Genomic DNA, 20,388 nt, shown 5'->3' with positions numbered 1-20,388 from the left:
AAGAACACACACACACACACATTTGCTGGTATAAATACAAATGCATGATGCATCTCTACCTTTCCTTTGGCTGTCAATCATGATGTCTCAGCACATTAGTGTGATAAGAACTTCCCAGCAGATTCAAATACAGCAGAGGCTTCTGTATTGAGTCTGGGGTTGGTTATGTGAAGGATCCCTGTCTGCAGTGGGGGGGTACTCGACTACTCCACTTTTTAGTTTGGCCCGTGTCCCGTCCACTAACATGGAGGGGATGGGGATTTGGAACCTGTGATGCAGCCAGCCACCAGGGCCTATGGAACTGTTTTGGTTTCACTTTGGAGAGCTGTCATGTGTAGTCTTTATATACATGTACAATCTATCTATCTGAGTCCAATGCATCAGTCACAAAATAATCATCTGTTTTGGCTGGAACTCTTATCAAGAGATGCTGTTTAAACTTCATGAGGACTGTCAGTCAGGGCAGGCTAAATGACAGCTGTCTGTATAATACAATAGAGTACAGAAATGGTTTAGGCATATAGCAGCAATTTTATATTTTGAAAATAATTTGTAATTTATTTTTAAACGTAATAATGTCGCCTCCTGATGTGTTCAAAGTGGTGAGTTTGATTTGCTTCTGTATGTGTTCTGTTTGGATGGTTCACCTTATCTCTGACGGTATTTGAAGGCAGCACACACGTCTGTCCAGCAGAGACCGACCTGAGCCGCGCATGCGTGGCAGCAGCGGAACCCTCGTGCACGCAGCCCCATGGTATCCTGTAGCCTCATTAAAACAAGGAATATGCGGAAAAGTGTTGCAGGAGGAAACTGAAGCCGCCGGGGGACCGCAGGAGATCTGCACACAGAGGACAGTGAGGCCGTCCCTCGGTTTAACTTTGTCTGCTGAGGCTGCTGTTTCACCCGCTGAGACTCCGGAGAGGAGGCAGCCGAACTCCTGGAGCTGTCCGAGGTAGGAGTCTCTCCCCCGGTGTCCTTCATCTGAGCTGCAGCCTCTCATCTCCTCCGCCACCGGCAGGAAGTGCAGCAGCGTGTCCCTCGCTGAAGACACCACTGTCTGTCGTCAGGTTAGTGATCATTGTAGAAATAACTGCACTAACACGTGTGCTTTTCTCTTCCTGCCTGCATCTCTGATCTGTAAACTGAACTGAACGAGGGAAAACACGAGTTTGGTCTACAGCTGCAATAACGTGACACTCTGCATCTGGAAGTTTGAATGCTGAATGTTGGAGCTGGACACAGGACAGCAGCCTATAGAGCAGAGAAGCTGAGTTTGTTCAGACTTGGATTTGTGTTTATATATCCATGTATTTGAAGAATAGTTCTGTGGGGCATTGTGGGCATTGGAAGATATTTAAGAAGCACAGAAAGTCTTATGTAAATGTGCTATGAGTTGCATCTTGGGAAGTGTAGGAGCCAGTGTTTTAAAAGTCTGACTAATACATGGGGACAAATGAAAAGAAAAAAAAAACATGCAAACAGCTAATGAAGAGAACTTGAGTGGTCATTGTTGGTAATGATGGCGTGCACACAACTGCAAAGACAGCCCTCCATCTTGACTGTTTTCTTCTGCCTTGTGGCCCATTGATGCCACTCTCTAATGGATATTTAGGTCCACAAGCCTTTGGTAGTAATAATGTGTAGGACTGTTTTACTGGTTGGTTCTGAGTGGGATTGAGCAGGTTCTTTAACATGTTCCTTACAATACATGCAGTCTGGCTCTTTCTTTATTGTGTAGTTGTCACAGCCCATTAGAAGATGTTGCAGGGACCTAACCTACATTATCTCTTCATCATAGGCACTTTACATAGTAATGTCAAAAACAGACACAATTACAGAGAAACCCCCCAAAATTCTCCCTTTTAACAGGAAGAAATGACCATCTGCCTCGACAGGTTGTGGTGAGCGGAGAAAAATTGGAAAGAGAGGAGAGGTGGGTGAAAAAAAAAAGAGAGGAGAGAAAAGAGAGATGGGACAGTGGTGTGAGAGGTGTCAGATCCGGATCCTGCAGGTCTGGAGTCAGAGCGGTGGTACTTTTTTTCTATACTTCGCTCTCTCTGTATAACAAAAATGTCCAACCAGGGTTTTTCCTGCGTAGAAAATTGAGAGGCAGTGAAAAAAATAACTATAATATTACTACTACTAATATAAACGAACACAGTGGAGCTGTGCATGGCTCCCTGGGTGTTTGCCTTTGTGGAGCTGTGGCTGAGTGCACTCTGACAGACTGGGTCTGTGCCCTGGCACCATGCATGTCTCCCTGGGTGTCTGTGCCGTTGACTTGCCATCAGTCTGACTGTGCACTGAGTAGAAATGAGCTTGGCTTGATCTCTCTCGCTCTTTATCGAACAATACTCTCTCATTCACTCTCACTCACGTATACGTACAGTACTCTCTCATCCAGATGTGCTCGCAGGTACCGAAATTTGGCACTGATTGATTTAATGTGAATCGGTACCTGGTAGTTTCGACTTTATTCTTAAAAGTAGAGAAAACTGTACTGAACCCTAGAGATGACACCACAAAGACAACTGTGGTTTAGGTTAAACATAGACTTTACTTACAGTCCAATGATCATACACCAGAAGTTTACTATATAGTCCACTACATGAGTGAGTGAGTTCACCATTTTATAGTGCTCTCTGAATGTAATGAATTTATGGACTCATTGTTCCCCAATGCATCTGGAAAAGTAGTGCACAACAGATGCTCAATAGCCAAGCAATATATACCATCATGCACTATGATCCTGGTGAAAGGCAGCGGGAAAAGCTGACCTGTCCTACAAATGGGAATATAAGTGGCACAGTTTGTATTAACAAGCATATGTTTACCTTTAAACATGGTCAATAAACATGTTTTTACCCTAAAAGTATTTATACTAAGTGTAAAATAAACTTTTAAAATGTATTATGGGATTTTCCACCAGTCTACGGTGTTGATAGGCCTTTCAGGATAATTATGTTATTGTTATTGTACAATATATGGGCATGACCGTCATCATTTTAGCTAACCTCGATATTGCCCGTTTGCTAACTGTAGTGACCAGAGTTCGATCATGTCACCGCCCACCTATCAGAGAGTTCATTCAATCAGTGTGTTTTGAACCACTATATGGAAGTGGCTGCAGACTAATGAGTGCAGGGATCTGAGAGGATCATCTGTTTTACCTAGAGAGAGCCACATGTGAGGGATCCCTCTCCAATATTTACAACTTTGATTAGAAGAAACAGATTTTAACATAATGGTGATGTGTCAATGTCAAAATTATTCATAGAGAAGAAAATGTCTGATAAGGATGAAGGGAGCAGCAATTACAATTGCAATGGAGGAGTTATTGCCAGTAATGGTAGAGTATGTGAGTAGGCATATTGTATATCAAGCAGTCTTGTATTTATAGTCCACGATCAGCTGCCATCACGATCCACAATCCACTATTACGATCCATGATCAGCTGCCACCATGATCACGGTCCACCACCACTATCCTGATCTCTGATTCGCAATCCACCATCATGATCTATGGTCCACGATCACAATCTACGACCAACCTAGGGATATTGGGATTAACCGGTTTAATGATAACCGCGGTTTGATAACGTCACAATTTCATAACGTCACGATTTCATAACCGTAAGAATTGTAAAAATCCCCACTGAAAGGTAATAGTATAATAAGGACACGAGGAATGTAGCTTGAACCAGGACACGTTTTGTTTTTTAAAAATTTGTCAAAATGTCGTTCCCATAACAGAACAACTTCCATTGCTGACCCTTCAAAATAAAACTCCCACACAGATACACAGCTTATGACAGGAAACACAAATGTAGTGACCAACCTTCCACAATAAGGAAACAAACATAACATAACATAACATAAATAACTTTATTAGCTATCTATTAGCTATATATTGCTTGTTGTGAGTCTTTTTTCTTCTACTGTATCGATAACTGTAAAAACTGTGAAGCCGTGATATTTCCTTGGTCAATCGTGGCACCAAAATGACATCCCTGGACCCACCATCACGATCCATGTCGTGGACGCAGCAGCAATGCTGGATCAGCAAACAATAAGGCACAAGGAATCCAGTGAAGAAGTCAAGTCAGTAACATGTATTGAGGAAACATTAATGTGAAAAAGAGGGATGAGAGGAAAGAGAAGCTCCGTATGTCACTTGACTATCTGTTTACTTTCCAGAGTTGTTGGTTTGACAAGATCTGCAGTAAAACCCACAGCGGATTACTTTTATTGTTTGTTTTGGCTTGAGTTAATTGGATTGAGCTGAATTGTGTTTTGCTTGTGTGGCAGCCGAAACAGACTTTCTAGATACATTGATTGAAGTCTGGACGCTGAGACTGTGGGGCACATAAGGTGCCTTAAAAATGACAATAATTGTTTATCGCTGTTATTTATGGGACAATAAATCCTCCAATAGATATAGTTATTGTGACAGGCCTAGTCACAACTTCTTAAGCATGTTGTCACGGAGGAAACAAAGCTTTCTGAACTACTCAACCTAAATCTACTCAGTGTTGAAACCATTGATACAGTTAAAATGACACAACAAATGACAAATCTGCTGACCAAACCCTTAGTGTTGCTGTTCGTGGGATTAAATCTTAAACCATAATGGACTGGTCAGATTACAAAATATCTGAATGCTTTTTAAAAAAAAATGTTTAATGAAGTTTTTGTGAGGAAACATTTTAGACTGATGAGGGCCTCCACTTTCACTTTCAGCTCCCTGGTTTCACTATGGACCTACAGAGCCATGGGGAAATAAAATAAGTGAATTCAAACTGATAACAGAATGCTGTTCTCTTCTTGTAGACTCATGAAGACAGTTTTCTGGCAGGAGAGGTGCTTCTGAGGATAGTGAAACCAAATCGGAGGTGAGATTGAGAGTGTCCTGACACATCTAAAAGTAATATACATGGCACTTTAAAATTGTATTTGTTCATTGTATTTGTTCTTTAGTTAATGGTCTTTGTAATTAGGATTAGAGACATGATGTTGTTGATTGGCAGTTTCCTGCTGTATGCAGATTTCACATCAGAAATAAAACCTTGCAGTATCCAGTATTTTAAAGGGTTTGTTGCAGTTGTATTAGCCTTCAGCAAAGCCCTTGTGGGATACCAATATTATATATATATATATATATATATATATATATATATAGTACATCCATGCAAAAGTGTTCAACTAGAATAACATTCATGCCACTTCTACTAATTTGGCTGTTGTGCTGTGTGTAATGAGGGCAGCCAGACTGCTTCTCAGCTTGATAAAGGTCATTAGAGTTCAAGCTGGGATTGCATGCTGTGCTGCTCTGTAAATACAGTGTGTGTGTGTGTGTGTGTGTGTGTGTGTGTGTGTGTGTGTGTGTGTGTGTGTGTGTGTGTGTGTGTGTGTGTGTGTGTGTGTGTACACATTCAGGGTGGATTGTAGGACTTGTATTGCAAGGTTTTTACAGCGGGCACACTTTGTCATTTTGTGTAAAGGGCTTGTTGTCCATCATTATTGATGTGATATAAATGAATTGTCCTCTGGGAGAAGGTCACTGGTTTGAGCCCCAGCTCGTCCAGTCTGCATAAAGAAGCAGCACAGTAACCCTCTGTGATTGTGTGTGTGCTTGACTTGTAGTGAAAGAGAAAGATAGACAGACAGGCAGGCAGACAGATGATGATAGTCCTTTCTGATCAAGGCTGTCAATATTCTAAATTTAGAGTAATCGAATTGTACAAAACAAGCATAAAAAAGCTAAGAGGCATTTGATTTTGAAAAACGATAGCTGTCTGCTCTGTTAGTTGTTGCATTGGCCTGGGACACTGCATTGTGTGCACTGCATGTCGAACAGGAGACACACTACGTCACTTTCAATATTGAAAATGAAATGGAGGGGAGGCAGTAGCGCAGCATGGACGGAAGTTGGAGAGGTGCAAGTTCACCTCCTGGGCACTGCGGAGGTGCCCTTGAGCAAGGCACCGAACCCCCCAATTACTCCCCGGGCGCCCTCATGGCTGCCCACTGTTCTGTGTGTGGTCACTGTGTGGACTGTGTTCCGTGTGTTCCGTGTGTGCTCCGTTCAAACGGATGGGTTAAATACAGAGGTCAAATTTCCCCATGTTTGCATGTTGCATGCTGTGTGTGGGACCAAAAATAGGAATCTTAATCTTAATGTGGGTCAAGCTGATATTAGTGACTAATTCATCAACTGTGTGGAACTCATCTCATGTCTTGACCAATACTTTGCACCTTAATGTGTCGGTACTGTATGTAAGATTTTTAAGTGATGCATTTTATTTGGGTTCAGTCATTGAGAAATGACAGGTTCAAACACAAGGGAATCATTCTACACTTTTTTACATGGGACTAATTTAAGGGTTTTAAGGTTTCGACTTTTATAATATTTCATTGTTCATATAAGCCACATTCCAATGATAACAAAAGTGCTTTGTAATTTACATCCCATTCAGTGTATAGTTTTAGAATAATCAACATAAATACATAATTTCCATCCTTCTCTGTTGAAACCAGAACAGCACTTGTGTACATTTACAGCTAGTATAACGCAGACAGACAGATACACCAGACCAATGGACCAACTAAAACTTTGACCTGATGATGAAGGTGCTATGGAAATGTCAGTGGATTACATTAATGATTTGAGGTGTATCCTCTGGGGAACAAGAATGTCTCCTCTGTACCAAATGTTGTCCCAATCCATCAAGTTGAGATATCTCAAGATATCAGTGAAAACTTAAGCCAGCTGGATGTGCTGGAGGAGAAAACCTGCAATCAATAATATCCATGAGATGTCTAATTGGGGACCATACATTTATCCACAAAATTTAATAGCATTGCAGTTTTTGGTGGGATATTTAACTCTGGAATGAAATGGTTGAGTCACTGATCAATATTTCAATTGCACGCTCTGTGGTTAGTACAGGTTTTCCCAATTTAGAAATTATAGATTGAAAACTTGATATAAGTTGGTTCTTAAGAACAAAGCCCATGCAAGAGACAAAGGACAAACACAAAGATACAGAATCATATCCAATATGCACACTGGGAAGGCTCCAGGACGTAGAGGGAATAAATGGTGGGTTCGATTTGGAAAAGCACCAAATTACCAATTCTGACTCCTGGCCATCAGACTTTTTCACCCTAACCTAATACTTAATCGGGTTGTCAGGTGAGGAAGTAACAATTTTGAATTAGAATAGTTTATTTATTCCGTTTATTCAGATTATGTTCCTCAATCATTACCCTTGGTAACGTGCTGCTGGCTCTGTTGTCCATATATCATTTGATTTGGAAGATAACACTCTGTCTTAGTGTTAAAATTAAATTTTTGCTGTTGCTAGTTTGTGTGAAGATAAATCTTAATTTACATAATAAATATTTATAATACATTTTTATGGAACAAATAAACAAGAGTGGTTCTGTGGATTTACATGTATAGATATACCAAAACATTAACTAAAAATAAATATTTATAGATGTAAATTAACAGAGTTTGTATTTGTACTTTGTATTTTAATATGCATGACAGTTTAATCAATGATATTTGGTATATATATATTCTTTTTTTTTACTTTGTCCAAAATTGGACCAGTAAAGGTACATTTTCTGGTTTGTGTTCAGTTGTCCTCTTGTGACACCCAGTGGAAAATATGGAACTGCAGTAGTTGTAGTAGTATTAGCTCAGCAGAGTTCAGCAGAGCAGACTGAACTGTTGTGTGCTTTGATGCAGTGCCTTGTTTTTTTAGATACAATCTGTATCTCAGTACTAACACCAGAAGCCCATTAGTAGTTAGTTACAGTAAAGTCAGTTTTATTCATATTAAGTAAACCTCATCCAGTTCTGTAATGTCAGTCCAGTGTCTAACTGGTTGTGTTTTAGTGCATTAGTCTGTGATATATTAATACATTTACAGTAGTTTGTACATTACCAGCATCCATTTGGAAAGAAAGTATCTGTAAGCCTAAAATCCATTTCCAATTTAAATGCTGTATTTGAATAACCAATAGATGTCACAAATACATTACATAACACATTTGGCTGCATGGAACAATATAATGTCTCATTATTATGTGAGATCACTGCCTCAGTTGTCTTGTTAATAGAAATTAAATAGTAATGTAACATAAGCAAACATTGTATACTTCGAGCATTCCTTCAAAGTTTGCTGCATTCTCCTAGCTATTTTATTGCTCTCAGTGGTATTATTTTTATTAGTGTGTGTGTCACCATGTTGCCATTATGTATTTTTACCATCAATTTCTCATTCTGATCGACCTACATCATCTTCGTCTTGTCCACATCAATTCATCATCAATTAAAAAAGTTGTTGACGAATATCATCAAACAAAAAAAAAACATCACTGTGATGACACATTCCTTTAGTGAGCATGGCCACTGACATGGTCTCTGCAACAGAGACATGCAACAGTGCTTCTGTAAATATGTTTAATGGTAATAGGCTCATTCAAATACAAAATAGACATAGTATCGTATATTGATAATCAAAACGCACAATACATATTAGATCAGCTGCTTTCATGGGTTAATATAATGTCCTGGATTTGATTTCAATCTAGAAACATTATTGTTATTCCCTGTCACATTTAATTCCTGATTAATTCAATGCTATCTCCTACAACTTGTGTTTTTTTCTCTGCAGTGGATGCTTTACGAATAACAACTCAAAATGCCTTCAAAGCAACTCCGTCGAAAAGAGCGAAGGAAACTCTACACCTCACTGGCTGGAGAGGTGAGTTCTCACTCATAAATGATCATTTGGGAATATTTTTGTTTTAACAAATCCAAGAGAGTGAGACCCCTGTGCTCTAGAATAGTTATCTACTGCTAGTGCAATGTCAGATTTAGGATTTGCATTCTCCAAGTAAAACTTTCTTTGTGGTATTTCTTGTGGTATTTCCTGAAATTTTTCACCAGGTTCGTTTAAAGTATTGCTCTCAGGAGAAGAGGAGAATTCCTCCTTTATACTTCTCTACTTTATACATTTCCACATGTGAACACAGCCCATTATTAATGCATCGTTTCTGCTCTGCAGAGAAAAGACACGTAGACAGCAGAAAGTACACTTTGTGAGACAAACAGCATGAAATGATCAGCAGAAAACCAGTTAATAAGAACTGTGTCTCTAGTTCCAGAACAAACCAATTAGTTCTATGGTGGTTGGTTTGGATCTTTTCTTGGGCTTTGTACAAGAAGAATAAATATATACGTAATTTATCCTCAATTTGAATTAGTGCAGTGCCTGTTCTAAACAAGCCTGTTTGCTTTGCCTGTGTTAATGCTCTTGAGCTACTTCCAACAGTTCTACTATATAGGGTCACTGTTGCATCACTGTCATTTACACTATGTTTTTAGCCTAAATGTTCTCTGATACCCTCCTCTGGAGCCTTGGGACTAAAAACATGGTGTGAATGCCACTGTTTCGAGTAAAATTTTAATGACGCGCTTACTTCAAGCGTAATGGATTCAATTGTATTGGATTTGGCTGCAATGCTATTTACCCCCTGAAACTCCAAAGTGTTTTGTGGACTCAAATACTTCCCCCACCTCTCCATCGGCTTAGTGGTGAGTGAATAATTACAGAATATTCATTATTGTGGAAGTATCCCTTTAAGTCAATTCTGAGAAAATAGCCATGGGCACTTACAGTGAAGGTCCAGTGTGTAAGATTTAGGTGAAAGGGATCTATTGGCAGACATTTAATGTAAAATAATCCTCATGATGTTTTCACTAGTTCATTTCATCTGAATTGTATGAATTGTAGTTTTCTTTACCCCAGAAAAGGCCATTTAAATTTAAATACTTTATATTTACATTGAGGGGACCCTCTCTACGGAGGCTGCCATGTTTTTTACATTAGTCCAGATTGGACAATCTAAACACCTTTTGAGTTTTTATGACAACTGAAGCTACCACAGGTTCTTTTTCATGTTTGAAAGGAGAGGGTGAGGTGAGGGGTGTTCAGCTGCAACATGTAATTTCAACACTAGATATCATTAAATTATACACACTGTACCTTTAAAGGTCACCTGAGTTCAGAATCAGGTCACTGTGTGGGATGTGTTGGAGTCAGTGTTTTTGGAGCTTGACTCTTCCTGGTCTCTGACTTTTTTTTTTCCGTCTCTATAGAGTCAACTTCATGGGAGTACAATATATAAATCAGTAAAATAACTTTCTTTAATAAAAGTTTTAATGAGAAACATTTTCATGGTCTAATATGACGTAAACAATAACTATGTCCCGTTTCAGTGTCTCATATGACATTTTAGTTTTTTCTCTGCAACATATTAGTTTTCTCCTCAGCTGTTCTTACCTGTTTCTCAAAATCTAATCAAAGTGTTGAAAATTGATCTTGCAATATCTCACAGACTACTTATATATGGTTTGTCTGTAACTTAGACTGTAGCCTATGTAAAACAGTTTGTAATGGAGAATCCAACCTTTGGGCTTCCTGCCTAAATTTGATGAAGCAGTAGGACTGATGATAAAGCCATTAGCATCGGGGCTAATTGTCATTCAGCTCATGTCATTTATAAACTGAATCAAGGCTTTGGTTGTGTATGGACAGCAGTGAGGGTGGGGGTTAATAATTGTGTTATCTATTGTCTGTAATTTATTATCAGAGACAGCTCTGGCCATGTCTTGCGAAAGAATGCATTTAGAATGCTTATTAAATTTCTGATTATCATCGTCATATTTCCCAAAAAACTTGTATATGTGTGTATGTTGTAAATTGTATTGTGTTATTTAAAGGAGTGTGGTTGAGGCATGTTGTTCAGGTATTTGCCACTGGAGGGCGCAGCCTGTACACTTCGAAAAGGCAGGGATGAGAGAGAGTATGGACCTGCACTACTGTGACCTAACATTGATACCAAATAGCTAAATTACATAATGTAGTGGTATGTGTGTAGTACTATGTTAAATATATGTTGTCAAGAATTTTGTATACACATGAGAAATAAAGAAAGTATTTATAATGCTATGTAATATACCTACATACTGCATACATACTATAACATAATATCTGCATATGATGTGGCAAATTTTGTTGTCATGCAACTGTAGATATTCAAACCTTTCAATATTCCAAAAGACTAAAAGCTTTCTGGTGATTCTGCACACCAGCAGCACAATCATGGCACTGTCAGTAGCACTACACTAGACCCAGCTGTATGCACGTATCTCAAGAAAACAGGACGCTGCTGCTGCTTTTGTTGCTTATGTAGATTTACTATAAATTAGTTGCACAGTCAGCTACACTGCTCAAGACAAGGTTAGTTTTTTTTGTGTATTAAAAATGCCATCCAGGCTGATATACGCTAAACTTATTGGCACTACACATATCAAGAATGGAGCTCTGTTGGTTGGTTTTTAAAATGTACAGAACCTAATGTAAGTTAATGTATTTAACTCAGTCTATTGGGCAGCAGACAGCTTCCTTTGTGTGCAGAGAAATATAACAACCTATATAAACACACAGTCTAGCACAATGCGACTACGAAGGCCTACACAATTACAGAATAAAATCAACACCTTTCCTGCACTGTCTTGACAAAACTCAGTATTATTTTTGCAGCTTTGTTGTACAACATTCTTTTTTCTGGTTATTTGCAATTTAATCATCTCTCTCTCTCTCATCAAGAAATAGATGGCATCAGATTTGCTGACGTTGTCGTTCAGATTTAATATTTAAAATCAGTTGGTAGGAATCTATGTGAAAGCAGTTTACTGAAGATGAGATTGACTGAATATGACACAATTAACAAGGACGAAGGCTAAAACATGGTCTAACTCTAAAAGTAGCTGATAAAAGTAAAAAAAGAACACTGCACACTAGTTGTGTTTTTGTACCATAAGTTACTTTTATTTTCTACTATGTTAATGCGTAAACTAGCACATGTGTTGCTGGTACTTTTCCTATTCATAAACTCTGAAATGCAGATAACACTGACGCCATCAACATGCTTGCATTTTACTTTATTTGTTGCCTATTAAAATAGTTTGCATAATTAAACATAACTAATCTGGTTAGAAAGTAACCAACCTTATGAGATGTTGTAACAGGTCAATTGAAGGAAATGAGGCAGTGACACTTTCAGTCGCCAATACCATACCTGACATTCTACTGGTATCGCAAAGTTTTGATGGGGCTTGGTTGCACATACGTATGCCTGAAGACTCTCGGCCAGATCATCTCAAAGAATGAAAATGAATACAGATTCAGAAGTGGAGTGACTATCAGCCACTTCTTATACATGAATGCCATCAAGCTGTGAATGAGATAATCGGTCAAGACACAAAAACCTTGAAACAATGAACGGAAGGTTCCACCCAAACCCCAGGCAACTGAGACTCTACAAGCAAAGAAAAGAGGGAGGGTAAGGATTAGTGGGCCATCATCCAAGATGAAACGTGGAGCATCCAGAGTGGATGATGAGGAGAAAGAGAACACATTGTGGAAGACCAAGTCCCTCCATTGGAAGCACAATTGATGTATCATTTACTAAATGCTGAAAGAATGAATGGAACAGTTGTAGACTGTCCAAAGTGGTCCCTGTGTATCCCTATAGGAGCATTAGGGGCTGTGATTTCTGATCCAACATCTGTCCAGAAGAGTGCAGTAGTAAGAACAGCTAAGATACTGTGCAGAACCCTCAAACTCCCTGACCTTTCCTAAAGGACCCAAGCTTGAGGAAGAAACCCAATGCGGGGGTGACAGGGAGATTTTCTGTTATACTAGAGTGTATCGGAGAGCAGGCGGTTTTGAGCAGGAACAGAGCAGGGTTGTCCTCGAGAAGGGATAATTTGAGAGACAACAAAATCTGAACATAAAATGAAGAAATAATGCTCTCAAAATGAAAGACAAGGCTCTCGAATAGAGACAACAAGACATTTGCTGATCTCCTCCATCAGACTGGAATATAGAGCAGGACTATATGCACAGTCACACACCCCACCCCCTCACTGCCCATTTCCAGCAGGACATCTGTTGAATGTTTACAGATTGACTTATTAACAAATGGTTTTGTTTTTTCCTGAGAGGGCAAGGAATCAATTAGATTGGATTAGAACGCTAATGCTTTGATTAATCTGATAGAGGACGAAGCTTGTGCTAGCCTGCTGCCTCTTCCTTTCTAGGAACAGAATAGATGACAGCCAACAGATGTGTGTTGTCTCATCAGTTATAAAGTTAAGAGCTAACCAACCTCACTGCAAAGAGAGATTATGTTTGATTCTATACTCCTCGGTGCTTTTACTGTCCAAATACACTGGGCTTATTACACATAGTCTTAATATGTGGCCATGTATGACGGGGAGCTTGAAAAAGGGAGTTTGTGTAAGTCTAAAATGTCTTGACCAGAGGTTCTTACAGATCCAAAATGTGAAACTATGCAAAGGAAAACATGCATGAATCTGACCAGCATGAATCATTTTCTAAAATCAAGATGTGGGACTGCAGGGCGGTCAGATATGATCCATATATACCTAGGGATAAATTAACCCAGTCATAAACATGGTCATATCTGAAAAGAGAGAGAAAAGAGGAACTTAATCTTTGGGATTTTGACCATACCTAGCTTCCTTTAGGTTTTGGACAATCAGGGAAACTCTGGATTACCTTCAATGATGACACTTTAAACATCAACAATCAAAAACTTCTCATTAAATCTGTGCGTGGCTATACAGGGTGGTTAAGATTTAGTTAAAGTTGTGGAAATGATTATGATTACAAAATGCTGACCTCCATATCTTAAAGGCATTTGAAACGCTGTCTCTTAAAATGGAACTGTGGGAGCCTGCATCCAACAGTGTCATTGTTGTGAGTGACATTGTGTTTGTTGAAAATTTGTCAGTTATCATCATTTACAGTTACATACATAACTGAAGAAATTGTATAATGTGTTCTGAAAGCTACCAAAACCTGGGTGATCTATTACTGTTAGTCAAAGTCAACTTTATTCATTCTGCCATATGTACAGGACATAGAGAGGATTGAAGTGCTGTGTCTCTCTGATCCCGGGTGTAAACATATAAGTAGACATAACATATAATTATGCAAAAACAGAACATATAAGTAAGCAACATAATAAGTACTCAAAACATAGTATATAGTAGGACATATTATTATTATTATTTCGTCGTATAATTTCATACTTATTATATTTATAAGTACTGGAGCAGCACTTACCTGTGAAATGTATTATTAATGTACATTCAATAGTTGAGATGCTATGCATCCTGAATAGTTGCCATCACCTCTAAATTACAGTGCAGGGTGTGGGTGTTCAATTTGACAACTGACACATACATCAGCTCTGCAGAAGTTAGAGTTGCAGGTAAGTTTGGCACCTCTGGACAGATTCTTATTCTTTTTTAATTTAGAAACAGTAATTGTTGGACCCCTATTGTAAATCACACATTCTTAGAGTCACTAGGCCTCAGTTGATTGAATAGAGGGATCAATAATTGCCATTAAGAATTGCCGCTTGTTGGCAAGAGTGGTATTTAAAACTGTTTGTAGTCGGATGTGTGGGGAGGGAGACAGGGTAGAGTTGTCGATGGTGAGGCAGAAGTTGTGAATGGTTTGAGGGAGGGATTTCGGACCAGAGATTTATCAGTTTAATATGAGGAAGTTGGTTTGCATCCATGATTTAATGTCAGTGGTCAGAGTGGAGTGAGTAGCAGTGGTGATGGATTTCGTGGAGATGTAGAGCTGGACACTGGAGTAGCAGTGGAAGTGGTGACCGTGTTAATGTATTGTAATGCAAATGTTATGCAATCAGTCAAGGAAGTGATGCAGAGAATAGTTTGGCTATTACAACAGAGGCCTGTAGTACAAAGCTGGTTCAACCTACTCTGATTTAACTCAGGGTTAAAGGGATAGTTCACCCAAAAAGGAAAATATACTCATTATCTACTTACCCCTGTGCGGACAGAGGGGTAGGTGAAGTGTTGAGTCCACAAAACACTTCTGGAGTTTCAGGGATGAACTGTGTAGCAGCTTAATCCATTACAATTGAAGAAATTAGTGACCTAGCTTCAGACGTAAAAAAAAGACAACAGAAAAAAACATAACTTGCCTCTATACTGCTCGTGTGATGTCATAGGAGTGTCTGGAAACCCCGACATTCAAATTCAACTTGACATGTCTTCATTTACACCAAGTTTTAAGCCTATATGTCCGCTGATATCTTCCTGCATTCAGGGACCCGTAATGAGAAATGGTTGTGTTTGCTAGCTTAGCCACTTCTGGTGGACCTTTAGGCTTAAAACATGGTGGAAATAACCTCGTTTTGAATAGAATATGAATGTCTGGGCCTCGTCTGCAGATCGAGCCTCTCACAATCCTCGCTCCATTGTCGATTGGGTTCTCCAAATGTCAGAACCCAAAGTGATCTGCAAAGAAGAGCGGGTGAAAATCCCAACATCAGGAATATAATGATGCAGTCAGCTACAAAAAGTAATCAAGTGAATATCTGAAGTGAGTGACTGGAAGCCTCTGCCACGGGAGGGGCATGACCTGGGGGGAAGTCTTACACTTGGCTCGAGGCCCACACAACAATGAGTGTGATAAAAAGTTTTGTAGATGGATGAGGATGATGGAATTATAAAAAAGAGAGCTGTGAGCCATGTTTTTTACATTAGTCCAGACCGGACAAACTAAACACCTTTTGAGTTTTTATGACAATTAAAGGCTACCACAGGTTCTTTTTCATGTTTGGAAGGAGAGGGTGAGGTGAGGGGTGTTCAGCTGCAACATGCAATTTCAACACTAAATTCTACACACTGTACCTTTAACTTACTCTTATTGTATCATGATAGTTTAATACCCCTGTTATCGTATATATGTGTTACTTAAAATCCACAACAGTAAACGATGCCATTCTAAGGATTTTGGAAATGAGTGATGGTTGAACTATAATAATATTAATCTCACTTGAACAGAATCAGACATCAACAGAGTGACTGATGAAAACAGACATTAAAATGCTAACACCTGCAGTGTGCTGCTGTATTTGCATAGACCATCTGGTCCCATCTCCCCTCCCACTTGTGTGTGATGAGCTCTGTGCTTTTCCAAAAATATCACACTAACAGGTAGAATCATTTCAGGTCAGGAAAACAGCTGCATATCATAGTATTATAGCATGTTTTTTTTACACAAGCATAATGCCCAGTATAGGCAGAGCTAAATCACTTTCTGAGAATTTTTAGTGTGAGACCTTTAATTATTGTAACTGACATCTTGTAAGATTCAGCTGTCTCCTTAGATCTGGTGTCAAGCAAAATGTCAATAACAAGGCATCAGAGCTAGACTGTGTATTTGAGATGGGGAGGTAAACAGCCTGATCAAGCCTAGGAAGCATAAAGGCTTTATTGGGGTATGTCGTTAATTGAAACACTAACAACCCCAGAGAGTCTTGATCTACTTTGTAATGAGAGAGAGAGAGGGATGTGAGAGAATTTTTGACCATCCTCACACATAACATCTGTTCACCATGAGGAGAATAGAGCTCAATCTACACATACTTCTTTCTCTCTCTAAGCAGTACCCAAGGTCAGGCTATAGATAAAGGGCCAACCATTGTAGTGTTGACTTTCATATCTTACTTAGATGCCCCAGACATCAACTTCAACTATTTTGTGTATCATTTTTTGTGATATAGAAATGCATATTTAGACTCAACTATCCAATAGGATGTGAACACCTACATGTTAAATAGAGAGTGAAAGCAATTCTAGCCATTCATGGATGTGCTGTTAGAAAGGGTGACGTAAGTAGAGGAAGATATATGAGGATGCTGTGGGAGACATCTTCAGACTCTGGGGTGACAATTGCTCATGTAACCCTGTTAGTGTTTGTATATTGTTTCACCTTCTGGTCTCCTTGATGCATCAAGTCTACATTAAAATCTTCTACATAAGAGAGAGAGAGAGAGAGAGAGGGGAGGGGAATGTATGTCCCCTTTTTTGCTCCACCACACCATCTTTGGCTGTCTTATTGGGACCGAGAGACCAATCAGCTGCAAGGCCTCCCTGTAGGCCACTAATAAGGCCAAGTTTCACCAGGAGAAATAAAAACAAAAGAGAACAAATTCACAGAAGACAGCTGCAGTTTTAACAGCAACACTGAAGCTTAAATCCTTGATGAGTGGTGACTATCCTGTTTCACAATGACATAGCTCTCTGAGATTGCAGTTACCATTTCTGACGCGATAGACATGTCTGCCTCAGGATAGTAGTTCAGGAGTATTCTCTGAATAGCAGAAAACAGCAAAGGTTTTGACAGGTCCATTATTTGGCTTACTTGCTGTATTACATCTTGCACAGCACTTTCAGATATATTAAGTATGGTTCACATTCTAAGGAAAAGGGCTGCCAAATTATGCTCAAGCTGCCAGTCCAAGTCATCAATATTATCTAAATCCTCTTCTTGAATATCAGTTATGTCTTGAACGTCTCTTTCATTTTCAACTTCAACTTCAACCAGAGTTTCAGCAGGTGTTAAAATTCCTGGCTTGAACTGCAACTGACTATGATCGTCATTGTGGTTCCTGCTTTTGTGGGCATTAAATGTAGTATAGATGCTGGTTTCAAAATTGCAATCCTGGTAGGGGCACTGCACTTTCTGGTGCATCTGGATATGTGTACGCAAATGTGAAAAAAAATCTTTTTCTGCACAGGGCTCTATGAAGTCACAAAGTTGACATTGAAATACATTTTCCACAGCATCACTTGGATGGAGTGTGCTCTTGATAGATGTACCTTAAGTGCATTGAAGGACTTAAATGTGCAGAGGCACTCTTTATGAACACATGGTAACGGTGACGTTCTTGTGTAACCACCATGTTTCAATCTATAATGTTTAAGTAGCGGCCCTCTTTTTTCACATGCAAAGTTGCAAAACTTACATGTCCACTGCATCACAGTTGGTAGTCAATCTTCAAGCCACAAAGACAGCTCCTCAGCTAAAAAAGTCACAAAAAGAGTTGTGGATTTAAATACAGTACAGACACCTGTGGTAAAATGTATCTCATAAAACACACACATACATATACACGTTTCCTTTGTGATAACTATTTATAAACAGTACTGGTATCAAACACCTCTATCTTAACCTTAAACTTCCTTTATTGATCCCACAAGGGGAAATTCTTTTTACACTCATGTTTTTTTCATTTAATACACGCATTAACCCACAATCCCACACACACACACAGGGCTCAAAGATATGCATATTTTGGAGAGAGATGGTAGAGTGATGGGCAGCCCCCAGGAAAAGCGCCCTATGAGTGCGGTGCCTTGCTCAAGGGCACCCCAGCAGTGCCCAGGAGGTGAACTGGCATCTCTCCAGCTACCATGGTTATGGTCCATGCTGGACTTGAACCGGCCACCCTCCGGTTCCCAAGCCAAAAACCTTATGGACTGAGCTACTGCTGCTGCTGCCCCAGTATCTTACACTATGAAATACTCAGATCAGTATAAATAACTTGATCTCACATACAAATGAATTTTCTTTCTTTCATTTGAATATAAAATCAGCATTTTAACCCCCTAAAAATTAAAAACGCGCGTGCATGTTACATGTGCACATCGCGGCTCCGTGTGGAAACTATGTGGGCTTTCTCTGCTTAAAAATAATCAGTGCGTGTGTGTATACATGTATGCCTTTTAAATCCCCTTAAATGGTTTATTTATTTAGACCTTCTCCAGTCTTGATGACCATTCAAAACACTTAACATGTATTCACTCGTTCAAACCTCTTTATATACAGTCTATGGTTCAAACACACATCTATTCAGTGCATCTGTGTGCAGCACTGTCTCTATCATACAACATTCATACACTGCTGGCATAGCAAAGGAAAAGGACATATGACTTGCAGTCTGACCTATTTTTATTTTTTTATTTTTAATATGTCCAATATAAAGGTATCCAGTGTAATTTGCAGCAAGCTGTAGAAAAAGAAACGTCACTAAATCTGTAATCACTGATTTAAGTTAGGTTGAATTTGTTCTAAAACAGTTCCACCTCCAGCAGTTACAGAGAAACATTACCATGGAGTTATATGGGAGTTGTGTTTGTCTCCACCTGAGTGAGAATACAACATTCACTCTGTTTCTCAAGTAGAAGCATAAAATAGCATGAACTAAGAATTTACCTGAAAAGTAAACCATCTCAAAATAGTTAATTACAGCAGTTGTGAAAATGTTGTTACTTTCTACCACTAACAGAACTGCAGTTGCTCTCAGAGGATGAAGACTTTACATTTTATTTACGCAGTTTCTGGGTCTGGGATAATGTTATAACTTAGCCATTTTCTGTTTGGGTGGCAGTTTTTTGTGGTTTTTCTCTGACTGATAGTGAACAACATGTCATGCCCCCATCCAAATCTTTTTCAGCTCATATGGAAGCTGTAGTATTGATTGTGAGGGAGAGCTGATTCTAAACTATAGTTTAAAGACATATTCGTCTTAACTGCACTCAGACTATTACTCCTATTGCTGCGCATGTGAACCATGAGGGAGGCAGGAGTGCCCGGGGGGACCAACGCGCCCTTGGAAGACCACGCAAACGTCCATGTGCAGATTCCCGGGCTGGATTCAAGCCCCTGACCTGACACTGTGACTCAACCCCGCCATTCATTTCCTTTTGTTCTCCTATATTACTTGTTATTTCTCCATCACCCCAACCGGTCCTGGCAGAGGCCGTCCACACCGAGCTCGGTTCTGCCGGATGTTTCTTCGACCTGGGAGTTTTTCCTCCCTGCTGTTGCTCATGCTTGCTCGGTGTGGAACAAGTTGGATTTTGTGTTTCTCAAGATCTTGGACTTTTGTGCTGCACCCTGAGACAATTGTTTGTTGTGATACCGTGCTATATAAATACATTTGATTGATTGATTGAGACTCAGGCATGTTGAGTGTGCACCTCTGATTGGCACAATTGGTTTTACAACCACAGAGAGGGACATCATGGAGTACAACAACACAGTACATAAAAAACAGAGACCTGTAATCAAGCTAACACATGTGGTGCTCTGGTTATTGTGTCTGGCAGCAGGTTAATGAAATTGGGATCTTTTTGCAGAGGGCAAATTGTGACTTGTGGTGTGAAGTTGACGCTCTTATAAGAATGACAGTATTGGTCACTCAATCCACCAGTATGGTCAGTATGGACTGAGAAAAAAATCAGTTTAGAAATGTTCGGTTCCAGATGATAAATATTAATGAATTTAGGATAAATAAAAGTTATATAGTTATATAGGTATTTAGTGATAAATTAGTGATTCCCTGACTTTATAGCTCCACATGAGGTCAACATTTTTGATTCTAGGTTAAATGT

The 20,388-nt window shown here is 39.3% G+C and overlaps 1 protein-coding gene across 4 annotated transcripts in view; it reads left to right on the top strand.

The window, feature by feature from the left end:
* The first annotated feature begins 716 nt into the window (after positions 1-716).
* plppr5b (phospholipid phosphatase related 5b) overlaps positions 717-20,388 on the top strand; it is a 93,425-nt gene continuing 73,753 nt past the window's right edge. Inside the window, exons 1-3 of one of the 4 annotated variants that reach the window (XM_020101403.2) lie at positions 717-1,067; positions 4,830-4,891; positions 8,687-8,776. In XM_020101403.2, coding sequence (XP_019956962.1) covers positions 8,714-8,776 — 63 coding nt within the window. In that variant the 5' untranslated portion in view covers positions 717-1,067; positions 4,830-4,891; positions 8,687-8,713. The remainder of the gene's footprint in view (positions 1,068-4,829; positions 4,892-8,686; positions 8,777-20,388) is intronic. The other 3 variants (XM_020101400.2, XM_069512918.1, XM_020101401.2) reach the window with 3 other exon arrangements.

Source organism: Paralichthys olivaceus, chromosome 17 (genome assembly GCF_024713975.1).
Source record: "Paralichthys olivaceus isolate ysfri-2021 chromosome 17, ASM2471397v2, whole genome shotgun sequence".
Classification (NCBI taxonomy): Eukaryota; Metazoa; Chordata; class Actinopteri; order Pleuronectiformes; family Paralichthyidae; genus Paralichthys; species Paralichthys olivaceus.
Note: the sequence above shows the minus strand (reverse complement) of the source record. Positions and strands in the feature narration are given on the sequence as shown.